The sequence below is a fragment of the Pteronotus mesoamericanus genome, unplaced genomic scaffold (assembly GCF_021234165.1).
Source record: "Pteronotus mesoamericanus isolate MK-2021 breed Mesoamerican mustached bat unplaced genomic scaffold, CSHL_Meso_final scaffold_174, whole genome shotgun sequence".
Lineage (NCBI taxonomy): Eukaryota > Metazoa > Chordata > Mammalia > Chiroptera > Mormoopidae > Pteronotus > Pteronotus mesoamericanus.
Window position 1 is genome coordinate 46,935,689 of NW_026555309.1, and position 21,895 is coordinate 46,957,583.

The 21,895-nt window shown below is 66.7% G+C and overlaps 6 protein-coding genes across 13 annotated transcripts in view; 2 read left to right on the forward strand and 4 right to left on the reverse strand.

The window, feature by feature from the left end:
- The first annotated feature begins 97 nt into the window (after nt 1–97).
- MFSD3 (major facilitator superfamily domain containing 3) lies at nt 98–2,514 on the forward strand. Its single transcript, XM_054590654.1, has 5 exons — nt 98–1,151; nt 1,502–1,649; nt 1,736–1,860; nt 1,928–2,037; nt 2,127–2,514. The coding sequence occupies exons 1-5, from the start codon at nt 470–472 to the stop codon at nt 2,298–2,300; spliced, it is 1,239 nt and encodes a 412-aa protein (XP_054446629.1). The 5' UTR covers nt 98–469; the 3' UTR covers nt 2,301–2,514.
- A 106-nt stretch (nt 2,515–2,620) lies between these two features.
- RECQL4 (RecQ like helicase 4) lies at nt 2,621–8,778 on the reverse strand. Of its 7 annotated transcripts, none has more exons than XM_054590605.1 (22): nt 8,695–8,778; nt 8,597–8,630; nt 8,393–8,493; nt 8,036–8,176; nt 7,180–7,781; nt 6,994–7,075; nt 6,797–6,919; nt 6,341–6,476; nt 6,165–6,257; nt 5,951–6,087; nt 5,439–5,522; nt 5,180–5,362; nt 4,920–5,099; nt 4,707–4,848; nt 4,565–4,629; nt 4,026–4,269; nt 3,811–3,940; nt 3,560–3,729; nt 3,313–3,493; nt 3,090–3,237; nt 2,839–2,947; nt 2,621–2,745 (listed from the first exon to the last, which is right to left on the reverse strand). In XM_054590605.1, the coding sequence occupies exons 1-22, from the start codon at nt 8,776–8,778 to the stop codon at nt 2,621–2,623; spliced, it is 3,294 nt and encodes a 1,097-aa protein (XP_054446580.1). The 7 variants fall into 7 exon arrangements, with proteins under 7 accessions (XP_054446580.1, XP_054446576.1, XP_054446575.1 ...); XM_054590601.1 differs by having other exon boundaries at nt 4,367–4,629; XM_054590600.1 differs by having other exon boundaries at nt 4,367–4,629; nt 5,951–6,060; nt 6,168–6,257; nt 6,994–7,147.
- A 227-nt stretch (nt 8,779–9,005) lies between these two features.
- Nucleotides 9,006–12,834, forward strand: LRRC14 (leucine rich repeat containing 14). The gene is made up of 4 exons (XM_054590649.1): nt 9,006–9,041; nt 10,530–10,883; nt 11,064–11,648; nt 11,736–12,834. Exons 2-4 carry the CDS (start codon nt 10,555–10,557, stop codon nt 12,301–12,303), a joined length of 1,482 nt encoding a protein of 493 aa, XP_054446624.1. The 5' UTR covers nt 9,006–9,041; nt 10,530–10,554; the 3' UTR covers nt 12,304–12,834.
- A 417-nt stretch (nt 12,835–13,251) lies between these two features.
- On the reverse strand, nt 13,252–17,877 carry LRRC24 (leucine rich repeat containing 24). The gene is made up of 5 exons (XM_054590665.1): nt 17,776–17,877; nt 15,605–15,862; nt 15,168–15,446; nt 14,850–15,018; nt 13,252–14,193 (listed from the first exon to the last, which is right to left on the reverse strand). Exons 2-5 carry the CDS (start codon nt 15,770–15,772, stop codon nt 13,265–13,267), a joined length of 1,545 nt encoding a protein of 514 aa, XP_054446640.1. The 5' UTR covers nt 15,773–15,862; nt 17,776–17,877; the 3' UTR covers nt 13,252–13,264.
- A 4-nt stretch (nt 17,878–17,881) lies between these two features.
- Nucleotides 17,882–19,710, reverse strand: CUNH8orf82 (chromosome unknown C8orf82 homolog). Its single transcript, XM_054590679.1, has 3 exons — nt 19,525–19,710; nt 18,862–18,910; nt 17,882–18,619 (listed from the first exon to the last, which is right to left on the reverse strand). Exons 1-3 carry the CDS (start codon nt 19,684–19,686, stop codon nt 18,174–18,176), a joined length of 657 nt encoding a protein of 218 aa, XP_054446654.1. The 5' UTR covers nt 19,687–19,710; the 3' UTR covers nt 17,882–18,173.
- Nucleotides 19,711–21,411: 1,701 nt separating this feature from the next.
- The window catches only part of ARHGAP39 (Rho GTPase activating protein 39), a 53,994-nt gene continuing 53,510 nt past the window's right edge, over nt 21,412–21,895 (reverse strand). For both annotated transcript variants that reach the window (XM_054590597.1, XM_054590598.1), the window contains one exon: nt 21,412–21,806. In XM_054590597.1, coding sequence (XP_054446572.1) covers nt 21,612–21,806 — 195 coding nt within the window. In that variant the 3' untranslated portion in view covers nt 21,412–21,611. The remainder of the gene's footprint in view (nt 21,807–21,895) is intronic.

A 21,895-nucleotide genomic window follows, 5' to 3' on the forward strand; every position in this document is an offset into this window, starting at 1 on the left:
CCGTGGGGCCTCGAAGAGGAAACCTTGGTTTCCCTCCTGACTGCCACCTGGGTCGGCTGCGCAGCACAGAGACCAGTGGGTCTCGCTCAGCCTGTGTTGTGGTTGAGGAGTGGGACGAGGGTGTGCGACACACAGAATGGGTCGCCTTACGCTTCCTACCCGGGAGGCCGGTCCCGGACGGGGGCTCGCGCGCAGTTCCCAGGGTGGCCACCGGGGGCGCCTGAGTACGGCCGGCACTCTGGCCCGCTCCAGAGCTCTATGGCCCGCGTCTCCCGGCCGCACTGCCGGCGGCGCGGTGCAGCGGTGCTCGGAGCAGGGGACCGTCGCCAGCCAGTCCAACCCTAACCCCGCCTGGTCCAGTCCAAAGGCCATGCCGCTGTGTGACCCTTGACCCGATCAGACAACACGCGGAACCGCTCTGCCCCGCTCCACCCGAGTCCGGCCTTGAACTCGGCCCCAGCTCCCGGCCATGCGGGGGAAGCTGCTGCCGCTGGCCGGCCTCTACCTGGTGCAGGGCCTGCCGTACGGGCTGCAGTCTGGCCTGCTGCCCGTGCTGCTGCGAGCAGGTGGCCTCTCCCTGACACGCGTGGGACTGGCCAAGGTGCTGTACGCGCCCTGGCTGTTCAAGCTGGTGTGGGCCCCACTGGTGGACACGCGGGGCTCCCCCAGGGCCTGGCTGGCGCTCAGCACGGCGGCTCTGGGCCTGGTGTGCGGGCTGCTGGCCGCCTTCTCTCTTGCTGGAGATGGCCAGGCGGAGGTGCCCGTCGTGGCGGCGGGGCTGCTGCTGTTGCTGAACCTAGGTGCCGCCGTGCAGGATGTGGCCCTGGACACGCTGGCTGTGCAGCTCCTGGGGGCGGCGGAGCTGGGGCCTGGAAATTCCGTGCAGGTGGTCGCTTACAAGCTGGGGTCGGTGCTGGCGGGCGGGGGGCTGCTGGTCCTTGTGCCCACCCTCTCCTGGCCCCGGCTGTTCCTGCTCTTGGCCGCCACCTATTGGCTGGCTGCCGCCCTGGCTTGGACCGCGCCCGCCCTGCAGCAGCTGCCCTCTCCCAAGCCCTCAGGTCACGCCCCCCACACCCTGCAGCTTCTGCAGGACTTGCTGGCTGTGTCTGGGACCCTGTGGACCGCGGGCTTTGTGCTCATTTACAAGCTGGGTGAGTGAGAGCTCGAGTCAGGCAGCAGCAGGGGTGGGGACACGGGGGGGAAGCTTCAGGTGGGCCCCCAGGACCCCACGCATGGGGCTGCCCTCGTTGGGGTAAGCCTTGGGGGCTGGAGCCCAGCCCAGTCCTGCCGCTGGGCCGTACCTCTCGTCTGCCAGTTCTAGCTGCATGGCCACGCTGAGCCCCGGCCACAATCCTTTGGTCATGCTGACCCTGTGCTTGGCTGATGCCATTTCCTCCGTCTCTCAGCACCAGAGGCAGGGTAGCAGCCTGGCTGGGGAGCACGGCTGAGGCCACGGGGGGAAGAGGGCCGAGGGTGGCACCTGCTCACATTCTCCCCACAGGTGAGCAGGGCGCTGGCAGCCTGTTCCCACTCCTCCTGTTGGACTGGGGCCTCTCTGCGCCGGAGCTGGGGCTGTGGAACGGTGTGGGCGCTGTGGCCTGCTCCATTGCCGGATCGTCCCTGGGCGGGGTCCTGCTGGCCAGGCACCGGTGAGCCTCCCTCGGCCTGCCCCTCAGCCCCGGCCGATCTCACCACCCCTGCCCCACCCCTGACCGGCCCGATCTCACCGTCACAGGAAGCTGCTGCCCCTGCTGAGGTCAGTGCTTCAGTTCCGCCTGGGGGGCCTGGCCTGCCAGACCACCCTGCTCTTCTGCCTGGACACCCCAGGGGCCAGGCTGGGCCCTGGCACAGTCCTGAGAGGTGAGGGGCTGGCCACAGGGGGAGGAACTCGGTGCACCCTGGGGCCTGCTGACCTCGGTCCTCCTAGGGGCAGCCCTGCTGAGCCTGTGCCTGCAGCACTTCCTGGGGGGCCTGGTTACAACGGCCACCTTCACCCTGATGATGCGCTGTAGCCAGCTGGCGCCAAGCACCCTGCAGGTGAGGGGACGAGGCGGGGGCACCAAGGGGCGGAGGGCTGCAGTGTGAGCGAGTCGTAAGCTGACCCCCGCCCCCCCCCCCCCCCCCAGGCCACACACTACAGCCTCCTGGCCACGCTGGAGCTGCTGGGGAAGCTGCTGCTGGGCACACTGGCCGGAGCCCTGGCCGACAGCCTGGGGCTGCGCCTCTGCTTCTCGCTCTTCCTCGTGCTCTCCGCCCTGCCCGTTCTGCACCTGGGGCTGGCGCCCGGCATCCTGGCCTGAGCTGGGTGGCCGGTCTGGTCCATAAAGCCAAGCCTGACTGCGGCGTGCTTGTGTCTGTCTGGGTTGTGGTGTCCCAGGCTGTCCCGACACTGTGGCACCACCCCACCCAGAAGGAGGATCCCCAAAAGCTACTTCAGCATCTTTTTTCCTGTATTTTGGGAATTCCTCGTGCCCACATTCCTGGCAGTAAACTTTTGCCCACGGTGGTCGCTGTCCTGGCCGCTGATGTCCCCGTGTCTCTGTTGGGCACCCGTCACTCCCCATGCTGCGATACGTCCCCGTTCACACCCGTGTGACGTGTGACACCTGAGGCAAGGCGGTCAGCGCCCCCACAGCAGGATCTCCTCTGTGGCCAGGTGCATCAGGGCGTGGAAGCTCAGGTGCAGGTACTTCCTCCAAAAGCGCCGGTCTCGCCCATACACCTGGGCCGGAAAGCGGGGGCTTCCTGCGATAGAAGGGGAGGCGCTGCCCTGAGGACGCCGCGCTGGGCCCGGCCCCCGCCCAGGCCTGAGCCGGGGTGGAGCGTCCCAGGCCTCACCGATGCCATGGAAGATGCGGGCCACGGCCCTGCCTGAGAACTGCTGCTCTGGCCACGAGGACAGGAAGTGGCGGACGTCCCTGCGGATCTGCTCCTCCCAGTCCTGGAGCTGCGGGTTGGGGCACATCAGGCCAACGTGAGCTTCCAGGGCAACTGGTTCCACGGGCCCCGGGACAGAGCAGGAGGTGGGCGTGTGCACACGTGTGAGGCCACCTAACTGCGCCCCAGGCCCAGGGAAGGTCAGCACTCACCTTGGCCTGCCCAGGCTCTGGGCCCTGTGCTTCCTCTGCGAGCCCTGGACCCTCCTCCTCAAAGTAGTGACTGAGCAAGGCCTTGAGCCTGGTGCTTCGGTCCTCATCTGGCTGCTCCAGGCAAGGCCCGCAGCTGGGGAAGGCTACGCTGGGGTGGGATGAGCTCGTTAAGAGCCGCCCTCTGGGGTGGGGGTGGCCATGCTCTGCCCACCTTTCCCCGCACCTGCGAAAGGCCTGGGACAGGAGGCGCAGGCAGGCCAGGGCCTCCTGCTCTCTGGTCTGCACTCGGTCGTACAGGAAGTCGCAGATCTGGTCCTTCTCCTGGGCCGTCAGGTCTCCGGGGCTGTGCAGGTGGAAGGCCAGCTCGCTGAACCGCACCAGCACTCCTGTGGCCCGCGGCCCACCTGCAGAGAGTGTGTCAGGCGGGCAGCCTGGCGGGCTGGGCCGGGCCGGGCCGGGGTGGGGCGTACCTGTCCCGGGCTCTGGGTCCCACTGCAGCCGGCGGAGGGCCTTGCGCACGGGGGACAGCGCCCAGCCCATCGAGTCCGCCAGCTCGACCACGTCAAACTCCACAGAACTGCTTCCCCCGCCGGGGCTCTCAGGTGGCCGCTGAGCCAAACACGCAGCTAGCGGCGGACACCTGTGCCAGGGGGAGGGACAACTGATTGGCAGCCCAGACCCTCTGTGCCTGCCTCTACTCTGGGGGAGGACCTGTGCTCACCTGCTGGCCAGGGCGTGGAGCTGGGTGGGGCCCTCCGGGCATCGCAGGTGGCAGTAGGCATAGGTGGGTGCCAGCAGCTCCAGCCAGTGCTGTGGGTGCAGCTCCAAATAGCACAGCAAGGTCTCAATGACTGGAGGCAAAACTGGGCTCAGGGCACCTGGGGCTGTGCAGCCTGGGGCTGGGGCCCCCTCCCAACCCCTGCCCCCGGTCCTCACCCTCCTCAGGCATGTCCAGAGCCTGCACTGTTCGCTGCACTGGGATCGCCCGCTCATGGCCCGGGCACCGGGCTGTGCGCTCACGGCCGGGTGGCTCGGCCAAGTGCTTCTGGCCCCCTTTCTGCTCTGACTGCCGCTGGGCACAGGCGCAGGGTGGGAACACGCGCTGCACCAGCTTCTTCACAGCAAGGAAGTCGGTGGCGTTGGCATGCACGTGCCTGCGTAGCTCCCGAAGGTCCTCGCCCTGTGGCAGGACAGCCGAGAACCCGTCACTGTGGCGCTGGGCGGGGGTGGGGGTGGGGGTGGGGACGGGGGGGCGGCCCGAGCCGGCGGGCACCCACCTGGGGCCGCAGGAAGAGGTGGCAGTGGGCGGGCAGCCCGTCCCGCCCGGCTCGGCCCACGGCCTGCACGTAGCTCTCGAAGCTGGGGGGCAGCCCCAGGTGCAGCACGGCCCGGACATCCGGCCGGTTCAGCCCCATGCCGAAGGCCGCCGTGGCCACCACCGCCCGCAGCCGGCCCTCCATGAAGGCCCGCTGCACCCGCCGCCGCTCCCGGCCGGGCATGCCGGCATGGTAGGCTTCCGCCGCAGCCTCCTGGGCTCCCGCTGCAGGGGAGACACAGGCGGCTGGCGGAGTGTGCGCTCGGGCAGGTTGGTGGGGCCCGGTCCTGTCCCAGCCTCACCTCCAAGCCCCAAGGCCCTGGCCGCAGGCAGGCAGGTGCGGAGCAGAGCAGAGACACGTTCCGTGTCCTCTCGTCTATTGCAATAAACGATGACAGAGTCCAGGGCGCAGAAACGTTCACTCTGCAGCAGTGTCACCAGAGCCTGTGGGAAGACGACAGAGGCCCAGTGCCGGCAGCCCGCAGCCGCGGACTCTCCCTGGTGTGTGTGCCTACCTGGTCTGTGTCCCTGTCCATGGACACGGAGAGGTGCAGGTTGGTGGGGATGGTGACTGGTTCCCTGAGGACAGCCTCCTCGGCCACGCCCAGGTGCCTGGCCACGTCGAGGGTGGTGCTACGTGTGGCTGTGGCTGTGAGACCCAGGAAGCAGCGCACCCCCAGGTGTTCCCGAAGCACCTGTACAGGAATGGGGCGGTGAGGATGCGTACCCACCCTCCCTCCCTCACCTGCTCATGGGACCCCAGGACAAGACTCACCTTGCAGACGCGCAGATAGCAAGGCCGGAAGTTGTGGGACCACTGAGAGAGGCAGTGGGCTTCGTCGACGCAGACAAAGGCCAGCGGGGGCAGTTGGGAGAGGCAGGCAAGGCCGGCGGCCCCAGCCCCACCCAGCAGCGCCTCGGGCGACAGCATCAGCACTTGCACCTGGCCTGCGCGTGCCTGGGGACCAAGCGTTAGGGCCCTGCCCAGGGTCCCGCCCGCCTTCCCCAGGGCCCTGCCCCTGGAGGCCCCTCACCTTCTGCAGGGCAGAGTCCCGCTGTTTCCTGGTCAGGCCTGAGTGCATGCAGGCCGCCTTCAGGCCCGGGGGCAGGCCGGACACCTGCAGACACAGGGTCAGGGCCTGTCGAAGGCCACCCCGTCCTGGCCCTACCCCAAGTGCCTCTCCAAGTTGCTCAAAACAGCAGTTGCCACCATCTCTAACCCAGGTCCTCTGAGGAAACGCCCGGAACCCACGTCCTGGGACTAGGCTCAGAGCTGCCTGTGGGCCTGGGCTCAGGAGTCCTGGGAGCAGACATGCCCGCTGGGGACACCTCCCTCCCCACTGCTGCTTGTAGGGTGGGATCTGGCCAGCCCTGTCCCTGCTGCCCCTGGGCCACTCACTGCCAAGCCAAGGGACTATGGACAGAGCTGGTGGGGTCAGAACCGCCCAGACACCTGCAGCTCCAGAGTCGGGGCGGGGCCAGCAGCAGCAGCCCGAGGGGACAGAAGCCTGCTGTCCGCCTGTGCCCAAGGGTCCGACCCACACACCTGGTCGTCCATGAGCGACAGGAGAGGGGAGATGACCAGCGTGAGGCAGGGGCTTCGCCGGGCGTAGAGCAGCGCAGGGAGCTGGTAACACAGGGACTTGCCGGCACCCGTGGGCAGCACCAGCAGCGTGGACAGGCCTGGGTGGGACCACGGTCAGCAGCGCTGCTCCACAGCCTGGCCTCGCCCCGCCTCGTGCCCCTGGCAGGCCGCTCACCAGACAAGACTCGCATGATTGCGCGCTCCTGTCCAGGGCGGAAGGCTTGGTGCCCCAGCTGCTCCAGGGTCCGGAACACCTCAGCCGGCGTCTCTGTGGACACGGGTGCCAGTTAGCGCGACCTTGAGCTGCCCTCACCCTCCGTGAAGCCTCTAGGCTGGCAGGCATCCGCTCACCTGCCACCTGCCCCAAGGGCCCTGGAAGGTAGAATGGTGGCACAGTCTGGGGTGGGCAGGGTGGCCTGGCCGCAGGCTGCTCCGTGGGCACCAGCAACTCAGGTCCAGCAGGCTCTTCATCTCCCTCACCTGCAGGGGGCAGGAGAGGGTGTGGGAGCCCCAGGCTGGGCTGGCGGCTTTCTGCCAGGAAGGCTGCTGGCTAAGTCGCCTCTTACCAGGGCACTCGCGGTGGGCGGTGCCTGTCTTCTGAGCTACTTCTTCCAACGTGGATGGCTCCTGTGAGTCGTCCTCATCTTTGCTACCCTCCTTCTGGGGGGCCAGCGTAGATTTTGGGCCTAGGTTAGGGAGTTAGGAGGGCCTTTTGCTTAAGCCAGGCTGTCCCCACCCCAAAAACCACAACACCCTCTCCAAGCAGTGTTGGCCTGTCACACCGCCCAGGACAGAGGCCTCACCCTGTTGGGGACACTGGGATGCCCAGTGGCCGAACCGTCCACACCGAAAGCAAGTATCCGCGGCTGTGGCTCTGGCCTGACCACCCCCAAAACATTCCCCTTTCTTCTTCCACTTCTGCTTCCAGGCCTGGGGTGGAGCACAAAGGACGGTTACATGGGGAGAGGCCAGAGGGCCGAGGGGAGTGCCTGCCGCGACCTCACCTGCTTGCGGAGGAGCCGCCCACGCAGGGCCAGGCCCCGAACGTAGCGTTTCTGCTTCATGTTGAGCCGGACGTAATTGCCCCTGTCCTGCACAGCTGGCCTAGAAGGGACACGCAGGTGCGCCTCGCCTACAGCCCTCACCACCCTGGCCCAACTCACGGCAACGCTGCTGGGAGGCGGGGCTACCTGGAGGCCGACGGGCTGTGCAGGGGCTGTGCCTGCAGGGGCTCCCCTGGGCCCCCTTGTGCATGCCCCGCAGCCCCCGCTCCCTCAGGAGGGGGGGCCGCTCGGCCGCTGTGCTTCTGGGACTGTGCAAGGGTCCCCTCTGGCTCCGCACTCCGCCTCCGCTTCTTGCCTTGGCTGCCGCCCGGCGGGGGACTCCCTGCACGGACTCCGGCTGCCTGGAGACCCAGAGCCTCTGGGCTCTGGAAAGCTGCCTCCAGGCCCGTGCTGGGGCCAGGGAGAGATGGGACCCCTGAGGTCGGGGGCTGTGGCTCTTCTGTGCCCAGGACAGGCGGGTCGGCCTCAGGAGTCCCCAGAAAATCTGGGGTCCCGTATTGACATCGCTGTAGCCAGTCAGGGTCTAGGGAGCCCAGCCGCAGGGTCAGGGACTCCCGCAGCTGCTGGAGCCGGCCGGGCCTCGGCTGGGGCCTGGGAAGCTGCGGGGGCACCTCACCGACTTCGTCAGGAGACACGGGGGCGGCCCCTGCAGCTGGTGGGCCCCGGGAAGGCACCGTGGGTGAGGGTCTTTGTGGAGTCCGGGGTAGGCGGCTCAGGGCTGGCCCAGCCTGGAAGGGGGAGGACAGACAAACACGCCGGAATCAAGCCCTGGGTTGCTGCAGACTCTGGAACCTGCCAGAGCCCCCTAAGACCAACCTCAACGAGGCTGCGGCAGAAAGGAAGCTGAGGGCAGATGCTTGCCCCAGTTAATACCAGGACACGTGTGTCCCGGCGCCCGTGCACGGAACTTCCGGCGATCCCGCCCCTGGGCCCAGGGCAGTTCTGGCCCAAGGTCGGACGCCGCACAGACCCTCCCCCTCACCTGCAGAGCACCCTTTAGATTTGCCTTCAGCCTCCTCCCATAGTCCTGCACCGACCGGCGAGCGCTCAGCCCCGGCGTAGGACGGGGACTCTGGGTTACAGCCCGGTTCAGGTGGGAGCCCCAGCAGCTCGGCTCCGGCATCTGCAGGGGACAGTGGGGACGGAAGGGCTGGTGTGGGGGACGGAGGTGTCTCCAGCCCCGCTCCCCAACCCTCAGAGACCTGAGGTGGGGCCTGGTTCTCCACCCTGTCCAGCCCTGTCCCCAAACTCGGTGCTTAACGGAGGCTTGGACACGACTCCTCTTGGCTCCGCCAGACAGAAAGGTAACCGGGAGACTAGAATATCGGGGCCCGGGTACCTCCTCGGCTGCTGCCGGAAGCGAATGCTCGGGGCCGCGGGACCCGACGCCGCCGGCCTGGCTCAGGGTCTCCTTCAGAGCGCGGTACTCCCGGTAGAGCGCTGGGGGCGGGGTCAGGGGTCACGGTGGGTCCCGCTCGGCTCCCTCACGCCCCGTCCCTCTGACCAGTCCTCCCACCCCGTCCTCTGTGCCCCGCGCGCTCACCGCGTGTCTCTTCGGGCGCCGCTACCACGTCCTCCTGTGAAGGGAGTGCGTCAGTCGGGGACCGCGCCCTCAGCCCCCCGCCCCCGGGCAGCCCGCACCTGGCCCGGCCGCCGCCCGTGCTGCCGCCAGAACGCGCGCTCCCACGCCTGCAGCTGCGTCCGCACGTCCCGCAACCGCTCCATGGCGCGCCGGTTCCACGGGCTCCGCGCCCCGCGAATTTCCCGCCACGAGGGGGACACGGGGCGACACCCAATAGTGGCTCCCGGCGACGATGGAGGCGGGGCGTCGAGGAGGCAGCCCGGCCGGGGCGGCCAATCCTCGGGGCCCTGGAGGGGCGGCCAATGGGGGACGGAAACGTCATCGCGGCGCGCGGCCGCGCTGGGCGGGGCGCGGCGCGGCGCACGGCGAGGCGGGGCTGTCGGCGGTGGAGGCGGCTGCGGGGCCGGTGAGCGCGGGCCGCCTGCCGGGGACTGAGCGGGGCGGCGTACACTCCCGGCCTTGCCAGGCCGCACGAGGCGGGCGCGTGAGCCCGGGCGGTGGAGCTGTGGCGCAGGGACGGTCCCAGAATCCCGCCCCGGGCTGAGCGGCCTCGGGCCCCGGGGGCGACGCACCGGGAGGAGGAGGGCGTCGGATTGAGCGCCTCCCCCAGGGCCGGGAGGAGCCGTGCTGCGGCGTCTTCGGGAAGCGCCGGGGGCCGCGGGCCGGCGGGAGGGGGCGGCGGCCACCGCTCAGGCTCCTCCCCCGGTGACCGTACTGGCTGCTTTCGTTTCCTCTCGTGACAGGTGCTCGGTTGGTTTGTCCTGTCACAGCGAGGTATGAATCGTCCTCGCGAGATTTGTCCACAGGCAGAGCAAGGCCGAGGCTTGGCGGCCGGGGCTTCTCAGGAGCCACTGCCCTAAGGACTCCTGTTGTCTGTGAGGTCCGGGGCCAGACCTCCCCTCCCCACCATCCCCGCCATCATCACCCAGATCGCAGCCCTAGCCGGGGCTTCTCTGTTTTCACGGGGATGATCGGGAGGCAGTTGGGGGGATGAGGCGCTGTAATTCAGCAGAATAGCTGGTATCCAGGTCCCTCTCCCCTCAGGCATCTGCTTTGCGCCTCCTGTCAGCGTGGATGCCCCTTTGGCTGCCGCCCGCTCTGGCCTGGGGCTTTCGGGACCCTATGGGTTTGAGACTTGGTCTCTCAAGATGGATCTTCAGCGAGGAGGGGGGTGTTTAGACAGGTTGACCAGGCCCTCAGTGGGTGACGGTTGCTGTCCACACCTTCCAACAGTTCTGGACATAAAAGATAGGACTGGGGGTCATGTTGGGGGCTTGGGTTACTCAGGCCATCTGGCCTCTGTTCCCAGGGCCCGAGTCCTTTTTCCTTGCCCTGGTGTTTATTGAGGTGCCTCTGTCGGCTTCCAGCTGCTCTCTGCGGTGCTGCTCAGGATCGAGGGGCAGCCTGCAAGAGCCTGGGGGGAGGGTGGGGGAGGGAACCATGATGCAGCTTCCAGTCCCCTTTCCCAGGACCCCACTCCTGTAGTGCTTATTAAGTGGGAAGGACCAGAACTTTCCTTTCCAGGGAGGGAGGATCTGTGATGGGCAGCTGTGTGGTCTGGGCAGCCTCAAGCATGGTTGGGGGCCCTGCAGGCAACAGCTGTCAAGAGCACACCCAGGCGGGCGTGTCCTCTCTGGTGCTGTGCTGTCCTGTGCTGCCCGGCAGCTCTGTTTCCCTGAAGAGGCTCCCGTGTTTCCGGAAGGTGGGGACTAGGGGGTGGCCTTGCTCCCCCTTGCAGTCTGCCTAGTCCATTGCTAGGTGCCTGGCACTTGCTCTTCAGGGCACTGGCTCTGGCAGGCACTGTGCTAGGCTTCCCTATGGCTAGTGTGTGAAGGAGTCTGTGGCTGGTGGTGGCCTGTGCTCTGTCCTGCCACTGAAAGTCCCTTCCCTGCAGGTGGCCTCCTGCCTGGCCCAGCGTCATGCACACACTTGTGTTCCTGAGTACACGGCAGGTACTCCAGTGCCAGCCCGCGGCCTGCCAGGCCCTGCCCCTGCTGCCACGCGAGCTCTTCCCCCTGCTGTTCAAGGTGGCCTTCATGGACAAGAAGACAGTTGTGCTGCGCGAGCTGGTGCACACGTGGCCCTTCCCTCTGCTCAGCTTCCAGCAGCTGCTGCAGGAGTGTGCCCACTGCAGCCGGGCCCTGCTGCAGGAGCGGCCCAGCACAGAGAGCATGCAGGCCGTGATCCTGGGGCTCACAGCCCGGCTCCACACCCCGGAGGCTGAGGCCGGCACACAGCCCTTCTGCAGGTATGGGTGCACCCGGGGGGGTCTTCGGGCTTGGGGGCGTTCAAAGAGGGTCCCCGAGAGGTTTCAGGCCGGTGTGAGAGCTCAGTGCAGGAACAGGCATGCCGCTTTTGTCCCAGGGCGGCTGGGAATGGGTGTGGGCTCTGCCCCCCGTCACCTGCCTCAGCCCACCCGTGCCCCCAGGAAGCATGCACTGCGGGTGCTGGACATGACGGGCCTCCTGGACGACGGTGTGGAGCAGGACCCCGGCACCATGAGCATGTGGGACTGCACGGCAGCTGTGGCCCGCACGTGCATTGCGCAGCAGCAGGGTGGGGCTGTGGAGCCCGGGCTGGCCCCTGTCCCTGTAGAGGTGCGTGTGGACCTGCGGGTGAACCGGGCCTCGTACGCGTTCCTGCGGGAGGCCCTCCGCAGCAGTGCGGGCAGCCCGCTGCGGCTCTGCTGCCGGGACCTGCGGGCTGAGGACCTGCCCATGCGCAATACCGTGGCCCTGCTGCAGCTTCTAGATGCGGGCTGCCTGCGCCGCGTGGACCTGCGCTTCAACAACTTGGGCCTGCGTGGCCTGTCTGTCATCATTCCACACGTGGCCCGTTTTCAGCATTTGGCCAGCCTTCGGCTGCACTATGTGCACGGGGACTCGCGGCAGCCCTCTGTGGATGGCGAGGACAATTTCCGCTACTTCCTGGCCCAGATGGGCCGCTTCACCTGTCTGCGGGAGCTCAGCATGGGCTCCTCCCTCCTCTCGGGGCGGCTGGACCAGCTGCTCAGGTATGTGGGCCCCACTTCTGTTCTACCCCTCCCTCCCCCAGGACCCTCCTTTGGCCCTGGCTGTTCATGACCCTTGTTGCCCGGCAGCACCCTGCAGAGCCCCCTGGAGAGCCTGGAGCTGGCCTTCTGCGCTCTGCTGCCCGAGGATCTGCGCTTTCTGGCACGGAGCCCCCACGCTGTCCGCCTCAAGAAGCTGGACCTGAGTGGCAACGACCTGTCTGGCAGCCAACTGGAGCCCTTCCAGGGCCTGCTGCAGGCGGCGGCAGCCACGCTGCTGCACCTCGAGCTGACCGAGTGCCAGCTTGCTGACACCCAGCTGCTGGCCACGCTCCCGGTGCTGACTCGCTGCGCCAGCCTCCGCTACCTCGGCCTCTATGGCAACCCGCTGTCCATGGCGGGCCTCAAGGAGCTTCTGAGGGACTCGGCGGCACAGGCCGAGCTGCGCACGGTGGTGCACCCCTTCCCTGTGGACTGCTACGAGGGTCTGCCTTGGCCACCACCTGCCTCTGTTCTGCTGGAGGCCTCCATCAACGAGGAGAAATTTGCCCGTGTGGAGGCTGAGTTGCACCAGCTGCTTCTGGCCTCAGGCCGTGCCCATGTGGTCTGGACCACGGACATCTATGGGCGCCTGGCTGCAGACTACTTCAGCTTGTGATCTCTGGGCTTTGGGTGAGAAACAGGCGGTCCAAGAGTCTAGGGCTGTGCGAGGCCCCGCCCGCTCCTGGGCAGGCAGAGCCTTTGCTGGGACCCTGCTGGAGGTCTGACACAAAGGCACCGTCTCTGCTTTCATCGCCCCTTGGGTGCACGTTGAACCTCCTGCGCATCCTGCAGTGCCCTGCGCAGTTTGCCCTGCACCTGCTTCCCTGACTGCCCACCTGTCCGTGGGCCTGGGGTCTGGATTCCAGGCCTGCCCACTCCTGCTTGGTTTGGCTGTACTTGGCTGCCCTCTGGTGTCCTGGTCCTTGCACCCCAGATCTGAGAGAGAGGGTGTTCTTTCTGGGTCCTCTAGGTTGTGGTTGGGACAGGGGCCTGCTTCAATGGGGGCTTGGCCCTCCTGCAGTGGGGCCTGTATTGGCTTTCCCTGCCATGGCGCCCAGGAGACTGCCCGTGGGCCGGGATTTGGGGCCAGCGGGTGTCATTAAGGTACTAATGTGCAGTGTATTTGGAACTTAAACCTGTGGCTGTCTTTCTGTCCCAGTTGGTCAGAGTGAGTTGTCCCTGGGTCTGTTGTCCCCCCGGCATGACCCTGGGCAGCAGCTGCCTCCCAGTTCTCCCCCCTCCCCGGGCAGCCCCAGCGTCTCTGTCCACAGTCCGCCACGACTCAGGGAGTCTGGCACGATTGTGGGAGGGGTCTTCCCTGGAGGGCCCCCGTGGGATGTCGGGAGCCACGCTGGCCATCCGACGCTTGTACTGCAAGGCTTCGACGTGCAGAGCTAGGGGTCCGTAGGTGCCTGTGCCCACCCCACCCGCGGGGCCCCTAGACCTCACACACAGTGCGCAGCTTCCACCCTTTACTGACCGCGCTGGAGCATGCGCAAAGCGAGTCCGCCAGCCGGCCAATCCGCGGGGCCGGCGTCATCAGGGCGCGCCGCCCGCCCCGGCCCCGTCCTCGTCCCTCAGCAGTGGATCTCGTAGGCGGCGGGTGGCTGCAGCGGGAGTCCCTGGGCGGGCGCGGGCGCGGGCCCCTCTGCCGCCTCCGCCGGACCCTCGGCGAAGAGCGGCTTGGAGCGGTCGATGACGAACATCTCGTGGCCCCGCTCATCGCGGAGCTCCTCGAGCTGCGCGAAGGTGCAGGGCCCGTCCGAATAGTCGTTGACGAACAGCGCACCCTCCCCCGGCGGCCCCGGCGCCTTTTTTCGCCGGCGGCGCCGGCGGCAGATCAAGGTCGCCAGCAGCAGCGCTGTGAGCGCCAGGAGCGCGATGGCCGCCGCAATGGCCGTCTGCGTGGCCAGGCCCAGGGCGCGGAAGGCCATGCTGCTCGCCTCGTGCAGGGGCTCGTGGCTGACGGGGCCCGCGGCCGGGGGCGGCGGAGGTGCCAGCTGCAGCTGCTGCTGCTGGGACAGGTTGACCAGGAGCTGGAAGGGCACGCGAGCGGCGCCACCGGCGTTGGAGGCCTCGCACTCATACTTGCCGGCGTGCGCCAAGGTGATGTTGGTGAGGAAGAGCATGCCGCTGCCCGTGTCGGAGGCCGCGTGTCCGCCTGGGCCCGGCGCGCCGCCTTCTGGCTGGGCCTGGGCCCGCGGTTGCCCCTCGCGAGGCTGGGCCACCTTCCTCCAGGTGACCAGGGGCTGCGGGTAACCGGAAGCCTGGCAGGCAATCCGCAGGTCCTCACCTAGGCTGGCTGTCACTTCCAGCGGCTCAACGTGCACAGACGGCGGGATGCAGACGAGGCTACTGCCGGATATGTCCAGGAGACTCTGAAGGGCCAGGCGTGGGGGCTCTGCACACATGATCTTCTTGTCCCTGGAGCTGAGCAGCCTCTGACCCGTCTCCTTGATCCAGCCTCCCAGCCAGTGCAAGGCACAGTCACAGCGCCATGGGTTCTCTGTGGACACAGCAGCAGTGGGCAGGTAGCTCCGGCCGAGGCAGATCACAGCCTGTGCAGCTGGGGGTTCTTTTAGCTACAGCAGAAGCCCCTTTGCCACCCCCCAACGTCAGGGACCCCGTCACCCCTTTCTCTGACCCTAAGCTCCTCAGAGTGTAGACAGGCTCTTCCCTCACCCTTTCCTGTGATGCACCTTTCTCCTGTCCTTTTGAAGTACCTCCAAGTCTCATGCTTGTGGTCGGGGGGGCCTGGTGCCCACAGAGACATCTCACCATCACGGAAACCTCTCGCATCCTGGCAGCCTTGTCTCTCACGTGCTGTCTCCTGGAGATGCCCCCCGCCCCGGTCTCGTCTTTCCAGTTCCCGCCTGTCCGCCCTCTGATGGCTCCAAAGTGTGCAAGCCCCTCCGCCCGCAGCAGTTGTTTAGGGACTTCTGCCTTCTCTGCTTTCCTTACAGAATCCCCTCAGCTCTGCCCCCTCCAGCACCCTTTCCTAGCAGGTTCTGGCATGGCTGCTGCTGGCGCTGGGGCCCTCCAGGGTGCTGCCCAGGGGCCTGCAGCCCAGAGCCACTGGAGCCTCCTCGACACCTGGGCCTACTGCCTGCTCCCAGCACTGCAGCCAAGGAGGGGACCTTTCCTTGCTCCAGAAAGAGGTACCTGTGAGGCGCAGCACCTGCAGGCTGGCCAGGGGCTGCAGGGTCTCACGGCTGATGGTGCCCAGCTGGTTCCTGCTGAGGTCCAGCAGTGCCAGGGAGGAGAGCCCGGCTAGGGCCTGGTCCTCCAGCAGCGCGATGCTGTTTTCCTGCAGGTGGAGCTCCTGGAGGCGCTGAAGCGAGGACAGCAGGTGGTTAGGGACGGGGCCCTGGGGAAGTGTCTCCTTCCCAGGTCAGGCTGGGGGACTCTTGTCCCCTTTGCCACCCCACTCCGCAGAGCGGCAAGCGGCACAGGAGGACCCCCTCCCCCACACCCTCTCACCGGCAGGTGCAGGAAGGTGAAGTCCAGCAGCTGCACCAGCTGGTTACCAGCCAGGTAGAGCACGCGCAGCTGCGCCAGGCCAGCGAAAGCCCCGAGGCGCAGGCCTCGCAGACGGTTGCCTGTGAGCGCAAGCTCCAGCAGGTGTGACTGTGCTCGAAAGGCGCCTGGCTCCAGCGCGCGCAGGCTGTTGTTGTGCAGGTAGAGGTGACGCAGGGCGGCAAGAGGCGCCAGGGTGCCTGGCTCCAGGCCCACGATGCTGTTGTCCTGCAGGAAGAGTGTCTACGGGCCGGAGGGAGGGTGGACGGGTGTGGGGGGGGCGGGGCGGATGGCATTAACCCCCCGAGGCAGTGTCCCTTCAGCCCCTCTACCCAGCCAGACACACACACCCTTCCCTCCAGCTGCAGGCACTCCTGGCCTGGTCCCCACGCGGTTCCCACCTGCGTTCCGGGTGGGATTCCGGGCGGGACCACGCGCAGCTGCAGGGCCCCGCACTCCACCGTGGTGCTGTAGCAGCGGCAGCCGGCCGGACAGCTGGCGGCGGGGGGTGGGAGCCTGGGCAGACACAGCAGCAACAGCAGCAGCAGTGCCGGGCCCCCCGGGGCCATCTCCCGCGGGACAGGCTGCGGACCACAAAGCCCAAGCGGCAGCCCCTTCACCAGCTTCCCTGCAGTCAGGCCCCTGATGGGATGCACCTCCTGAAACACAGTTTGGCAGACCTTCCCCTAACACTTGAGAGCCAGTGAAGAGGGTGAATGGAAGTTCATACTGTGTCTGTTTGAAAAGTGACATCAGTTTAAGAAACGGATAAATAAAATGTTTCGTCCCTAACAAAAACAGTCAAGGATCTGCGGCATCAGGTTCCAATTTAGAATTTCTGACGTCCTCTCTCTTGCACACCCGCCATGTGGGAGAGCCGCGCCCAGCCCACCCCCTTCTCTCCTGTCCCATCTCTGCTGGCTCTGTGAGGCCTCCAGCTCGGATGTGAGGACACCTCGGTCATGCTGTCCTCTACGGCCTGGCAACCAGCCTCTCTGGCTCTAGGGTGTAAGGGGCTGGTGCAAGGTATGGGCGTGGGAGCAAGTAGACAGTGAAACCCAGGGCGCAGTTGCCCATGCCTGGGCCAGACGGTGAAGCGGGCTGAGGCTGACGCTTCCCTTGTGCACGTGGACCCTCCCTCGGGTCTGGGTGAGACCTTGTAAGGCACAGAGCACAGGTCCCTTTTGTGCTCCCAGAACACTTGCTACCAGTGATGCCGTCCGCACCTCCACCCAGCCTTAGTCCCTGCGTCTCTTGTCCTGTCCCTTGATGGGTGATTTCCTGTTACCACTTGGTAAGAGATAAGGGCAGAACTGGTCTTAGGGGAATGACCAGCCACCAAAAAATGAAAGCACTTCTTTGTCCTGTCCCTGCCTGCGGCTGGGAGAACAGCTCACCCGCAACAGGGCGGGTTCTCAGGGAACGTGTTAGGGAACGGGGTGCTGAGGCAAACAACAGGGAAGAACATCAGAAACTACAGGCCTGTGTTCTCCATGCTGGCTCCCATAAAGTGCCTCTTTCGGGGGATCGGTGGGGCCCTGGAACGATTGGGGTGTGGGACAGTCCTTGGGCCACTGACTGGGTTTCCAGTGCAGTTTTACCAGCGACCTCCCGGACTGCGGACAGGTGTTGCAGTGTTGGGGTTTACGCACAGGCAGCTGTGATCCTACAGTGATGGGAAAGGCCCGGGGTCTGCTTTCAGGCAGGAGTCCAGTTTTAATGACGGGACCTGGGCTGAGCAGCCAGCCAGGGATGGCAGGGCTGAAGGTCAGCCTCAAGCCCCACTCCAAAGGGTTCCCGCTGTGCACGCCCCCGGCTCGCCAGGTCTCCGGCCATCAACTGTCAGCTATGCAGAAAGGTACCGAGTTGCCTTGGTTTTGCCCTAAAGTGTAACTCATGATTATTTAAAGTCAGCAGAGATGAGGCAGGCACAGCAAAAGTTTTAATGGAATAGTTTTGGCCCAGGCAGAGGCAGTTCCCAAGTGTCTCAGGATGTGTGCGAACCCCAAGGAACTGGGAGATTCCTCTGGGCTCCTGGCATTCATCACCTTGAGCAAAAGGGCAGACCCCGGGCTCGCCCACACACCCAGCCTCTAGGGCAAGGCCTCTCCAGCAGAGAAGGTTCTTGGCTTCCTCCTCGGGACTGAGGGCTCTGCTGCTCACGCGGACACCCCTAGTTGCGGATCCGGGTCGACGGGCCAGAGGGCGGGGGCGAGGGCCTGGGCAGGGAGAGCCGCGGAGGCCCGCCCACAAATCCTTTTACCCAGCGGACAACCCCTAGCCCGGCCGGGCAGGGGCGGGGCGTCACGCCCCGGCTTCGGGATGGCTGTCACTGCATCCAGGACGCCCATCTGTGTGGGATGCGGGGGAGAGGAAGGAGGCCCCGCGACCCAGTCTGGCGCAGGGCGAGCAGCGACCCGGGCGCCTCGGTACCCCGCGGCGTCCCCGTGACCCCTCGAGCGCAGGGCGTGGTCCCGCCAGGTCGCACATCCTTCCTGGTGCGCGTCGTGGAGAGACCCGGAAAGGCCCCGGCCCCGATCCCGCCCCCGCTGACCTTGGGGCGCCCCCTCACCTGACGCTCCCGCGGCGCGGCTCCCCCGCCGAGCCGGCGGCGCCTCGGCCCACCGAGCAGCGCCGGGCGGGGGAGGGGCGGGCGCCGCTCGCGCACGCGCACTGGAACCCCGCGCCTCCCTCCCGTCTCCGGGGCCTGCCGTCGCGAGCCCGGGCGGAACCAGAGGACAACCCAGGCCCGGGATGTGGGGAGGAAGGGCGCGGGAGCCCGCCCTTTCTCGCCGTCAGTCGGGACCGCCCGCGGCAGCACCTCGGACAGCGCCGGGAGGGGCGGGGCCGAGGTGGTTCGCAGCCGCGCACGCGCACTTCGCCGGCGCGCGCTCTAGGTGGCGCGTGCGCAGCGACGCGAGCAGGAGGCGCGGGAGGGGCGCTCGGGACCCGCGGCCTCCAGCCCGATGCTCAGCGGGGCGGGCCAGCAAGCAGTAGCGGGGTCAGGTCCATGGTGAGGGCGAGGCGGCAGCCCTGCCAGCGCACGTGCGAGGGCAGTGCGGACGCGCCGGGCGCGTACTCGAAGCAGGCGCTGAGCTCGAAGGCCAAAGCCGAGCGCACCAGGCCCACGCCGCCGGCGCGCTCCGGCGCCGGGTGGTAGAGTCGCCCGTTGGTGGCCAGGGGCAGCAGGCGCGCCGGCTCGAAGGGCACGGTCAGGGCCTCGCCGCCGCCGCAGTAGGAGAGGCGCGGAGCCCCGGGGCCCGCCTCCAACAGATGCGTAAAGACCACGGGCCGGTCCTCGCAGCGCAGGAAGTTGCGCTCCCTGCCGCAGAGAGAAAGGAAGGGGAAGGAGGCCTCGTAGCGCCCGCTGCGGTTGGGTCTCAGACGCGAGAAGAAGGTGACCAGGAACTGCGGGTCTGGGAAGGCGAAGGACACAGACCGCTCACTATGCCAGGCCCTGCTACCCCAGGCAAACGGCTCGCACTGGGCCACGCGAAGAGCCGTCGGCAGTCGGAGGGCCGCCCCGGTTTCACTCAAGACAGCGGGGCTCCTGAGCTCAGAATGCCCATTCCCATGCTGCGGGCGGGGTGGGGAGCGGAGCCCTCCAAAACCTTCCCCGAAGAGAGAAGGAAGGCGGGAGAGGAGGGCGCAGCAATACCTTTGAAGCAGGTGATGAAGTTCTTCATTTTGGAGTCATCCAGGAAAAGCTGCAGAGAGGGACAGGCCGTGGCCCATGAATCCCTGCTGGAAGACCTCCCCAAGGCGGGGAGGTCCGGGCTGGCCTGGGCCCAGGCCTGTGTGCACTTTCTTTGCTCGTCTGTACACACCGTGTACAGAGGCGCGTGGTAGGTAAGCGTGGGGGGCCTCCCGGCTTCTCCGTATCTACCCCGCACCCCGAGCTGAGCTTCCTCGAGCATAGGGTCACTGAATGGCAAGCTTCTCCCGCGCCTTTTCCCTCAGGTTTCTAATCAGATGTGCCGCCGCCTCTGCGGAGCCTGCTCCCTGGAGGTGGCTATTGTCCCCGCCAGGGCTTCCGAAGAAGGCGGGGCGACCCAGGGCTGGTGGTTGAAGTTTAGGTAAGGGACTGGGGAGGCAGAGCGCGCGAGGCGCAGCTACGTGTGGAGTTCGCAGCTGGGGACCAATCCTCTTGGCTTGGGACCAGGGCCCCAGGCTCTCTAGCGCGCTGCAATTAGTTCAACACAGTGGAGGTCTCTTAACTTTACAGACCCAGCCCACCCTTCCGGGCTTGCTCCCGCCCTCAGGGGTCCTCCCGGGTCCCGCCCCTTCCCGCTGGGTCTCCCCGGCCTCGCCTCCAGCCCACCTGGCCCTGGTGATCCACGTAGTAAAAGTACTCGCGGGTGCGGGGCTCCGGGCTTTGGCCCTGAGTGTAGGAGACACCCCCGCCCCCCCCGCAGGCCCGGGTCCCCGGGCACCGTCCCAAGGGCAGGGCCCAGGCCCGGAGCGCCCCGCACACCGGCCACATCCTCCTCCCTCGCCGGAAGCGGCCGTTGGCTCACGTGGTCGCGGTCCGGCGGTAAAACTCGCGCGCCCGCCGTCACAGCCTCGCGACTTGGGTTCCGGCGACCGCGACGGAGATCGCCCAACCAAGTCCTCCCGCTCCCCTACGGTTCCCGGACTCTGGACGACCCCGGATTCTTCCTTTGCTGGGTCTGCGGGGGTGGCCCGCCCTGCGGACGGATGCGGGTGTAAGGCGAGGGCGCAGTCGGGCGCGCGCAAGTGTCTGTCTTCTCCCCAACCTCCTAGGAAGCCAGTTCGGTGTGGCGGTCTGCGTGTCCAACTAGGTGCCGAATAGAGGTGGCGAATAAACCCTCTAGAAGCCAGGCTGGGGGAGGACGCGTCAGAAAAATCCCACCCCCCGGGCTATCGGGGTCAAGTCCGGTACCCCAGGTGGCTGGAGCCGGCCCATCACCTCGCCCATACCCAAGGAAACAGCTTTGCTCTCTCCCAGCCCGCCCCCTACTTGCCGGTTTCCCCAGGCCCCCAGCGTCCCATCCTGAGGCCCGTATCAGCAACCGGCAACTGCCCAGACCCCGGCAGCTCCCGGAAGGAACGGGAGGCGACAGGCAGCGACCATGGCTCGCAGGTTTCCATATGTACTTTATTCACACACAGAGCTGTCACCTCTCGAGTCCACGTGTCAGAGCAAGTCTGCGGCCCGGTCACCCCCGCCCAGGCCCCAAGACTATCTGACTGAGGACACACCCCCCAGGGTCACCGGGGCCTCTGCAGGGCTGGGCTTTTTTAATAAATAAAAACTCAACTCTAAAAATATATATATATATAAAAAGTGGGGAGAAATTAAGTTTTATAATTGGAACCGAAAATTCCAAAATGGAAAGTGTACAAACTGAAAGTTCAGGTGTCCCTTCTCCCCAGCTCCCGCCTCCAGGAAGGGCAGTGCTGGGCGACCCTGTCCCCCCAGCCCAGCTCCTTCCCTCTCCCCTGCTGACGGTCCCCTTGGGGACGGGCAGGGTCTGCTTTTTGGTCAGAAGCCAAGAAGTGGATAAGAAAAGAAAGGGATGACAACTTGCTCTGCACAGAGGATGGGCTAGGAAGGCTTGGAGATAAATAGCATTTGGGTTAAAACTATGTCATTAGCAAATTTAGTTCTTATATCTTTCCCTCTATTTATATCTCTATACACAGGCGGGTTGGGCTGCAGGATAGATTCTGAATTTGTAGTTACATGAAGAAAAAATACTCTAGTCCCTCCCCCCCCCTGCCCCAAGAATGCCTGCCCAAGCCTGCCCCCACCAGAGGACTTTGGTTTGGGGGCCCCTCCCCACCCAGAGAGAGTCCGCCCGGCCCTGGGTCAGCTGGGCCTGCCTGTGATGGTGGACAGCCCAGTGCCCTCGAGCCCCGAGCTCCTGTGCAGTCACTGTACCGGAGGCCACGAGTGGCGGGGGAGTGGGTGGCAGGGGCTGGGGAGGGAGGAAGCTGCAGGCCAGGAGACTGAGGGGGAGGGGGTGGTGTGGAAGGGCTCAGGCCAGGCCCAGGCTGAGCACAGGAGCCCCCGGGGGCAGCTCTGTGCTTTCGGGCACCCCGGGGCGGGGGGCAGTGTCACTTGGCTCCAGGAAACAGAAGGCACTTTCTCAGGGCTGACCGGTGGCTGGCGTTGGGGGGGCGGGGGAGTAGGGGCGCAGCCCCGGAACTGGCCACGAGGTGGGTGGGGCCAGAGGCACCCTCTGGCAGTCCCTCTGCCCTGGCTGAGCCCTCAGGCCCGGGAAGGGGAGGTGGTGGGCAGATTTCCAGGGCTGGGGCGGGCATGGGCGGAGCCTGGCATGCTACCTCCGCGGCTGGGGCATCCCTCCCCCCTCCCCGCGTGTTCGCTGGCCCGGGTGCACCCAAGCCTGGCTCTGTCCCCCTCTCGGTCCCTTAGCCCACGTGCTATAGCACGCCCTCCATGAAGCTGGTGTCCAGGTGCTGGATGAGCACGCGCAGGAAGGACATCTCCTTGCGCGTGTTCTCGAAGATGACGCGCGGGTCATCCGATCGGCAGCGAAGGCAGTTGGGCGCCATCACCATGGCCAGGTTGCTGACGTCCATCTTGGTGATGGCCACGTTGGCGGGCTGCACGAACACCTGTGCGGGGCAGCGGCTGGTGGGCCGGGGCAGGGCTGGGGCGCGCCTGGGGGTGGGGCAGGAGCGGGGCGTGCCAGGTGTAAGGTCAG

Coding starts and splice junctions, on each gene's coding strand:
- MFSD3 (XM_054590654.1), top strand. CDS start 470: ATGCGGGGGAAGCTGCTGCCGCTGGCCGGCCTCTACCTGGTGCAGGGC. Junction 1,861..1,927: donor CCCTGGCACAGTCCTGAGAG/GTGAGGGGCTGG, acceptor CGGTCCTCCTAG/GGGCAGCCCTGCTGAGCCTG. Junction 2,038..2,126: donor TGGCGCCAAGCACCCTGCAG/GTGAGGGGACGA, acceptor CCCCCCCCCCAG/GCCACACACTACAGCCTCCT.
- RECQL4 (XM_054590599.1), bottom strand. CDS start 8,778: ATGGAGCGGTTGCGGGACGTGCGGACGCAGCTGCAGGCGTGGGAGCGC. Junction 5,523..5,950: donor TGTCGCTCATGGACGACCAG/GTGTGTGGGTCG, acceptor CTGTGTCTGCAG/GTGTCCGGCCTGCCCCCGGG. Junction 4,270..4,366: donor ACCTCTTCCTGCGGCCCCAG/GTGGGTGCCCGC, acceptor GTCCTGCCACAG/GGCGAGGACCTTCGGGAGCT.
- LRRC14 (XM_054590649.1), top strand. CDS start 10,555: ATGCACACACTTGTGTTCCTGAGTACACGGCAGGTACTCCAGTGCCAG. Junction 10,884..11,063: donor GGCACACAGCCCTTCTGCAG/GTATGGGTGCAC, acceptor CCGTGCCCCCAG/GAAGCATGCACTGCGGGTGC. Junction 11,649..11,735: donor CGGCTGGACCAGCTGCTCAG/GTATGTGGGCCC, acceptor GTTGCCCGGCAG/CACCCTGCAGAGCCCCCTGG.
- LRRC24 (XM_054590665.1), bottom strand. CDS start 15,772: ATGGCCCCGGGGGGCCCGGCACTGCTGCTGCTGTTGCTGCTGTGTCTG. Junction 15,447..15,604: donor GAATCCCACCCGGAACGCAG/GTGGGAACCGCG, acceptor TCCGGCCCGTAG/ACACTCTTCCTGCAGGACAA. Junction 14,194..14,849: donor GCAGGTGCTGCGCCTCACAG/GTACCTCTTTCT, acceptor CTGTGTCCACAG/AGAACCCATGGCGCTGTGAC.
- CUNH8orf82 (XM_054590679.1), bottom strand. CDS start 19,686: ATGTGGCCGGTGTGCGGGGCGCTCCGGGCCTGGGCCCTGCCCTTGGGA. Junction 18,911..19,524: donor ACGTGGATCACCAGGGCCAG/GTGGGCTGGAGG, acceptor CCCTCTCTGCAG/CTTTTCCTGGATGACTCCAA. Junction 18,620..18,861: donor CTTCATCACCTGCTTCAAAG/GTATTGCTGCGC, acceptor TCGCCTTCCCAG/ACCCGCAGTTCCTGGTCACC.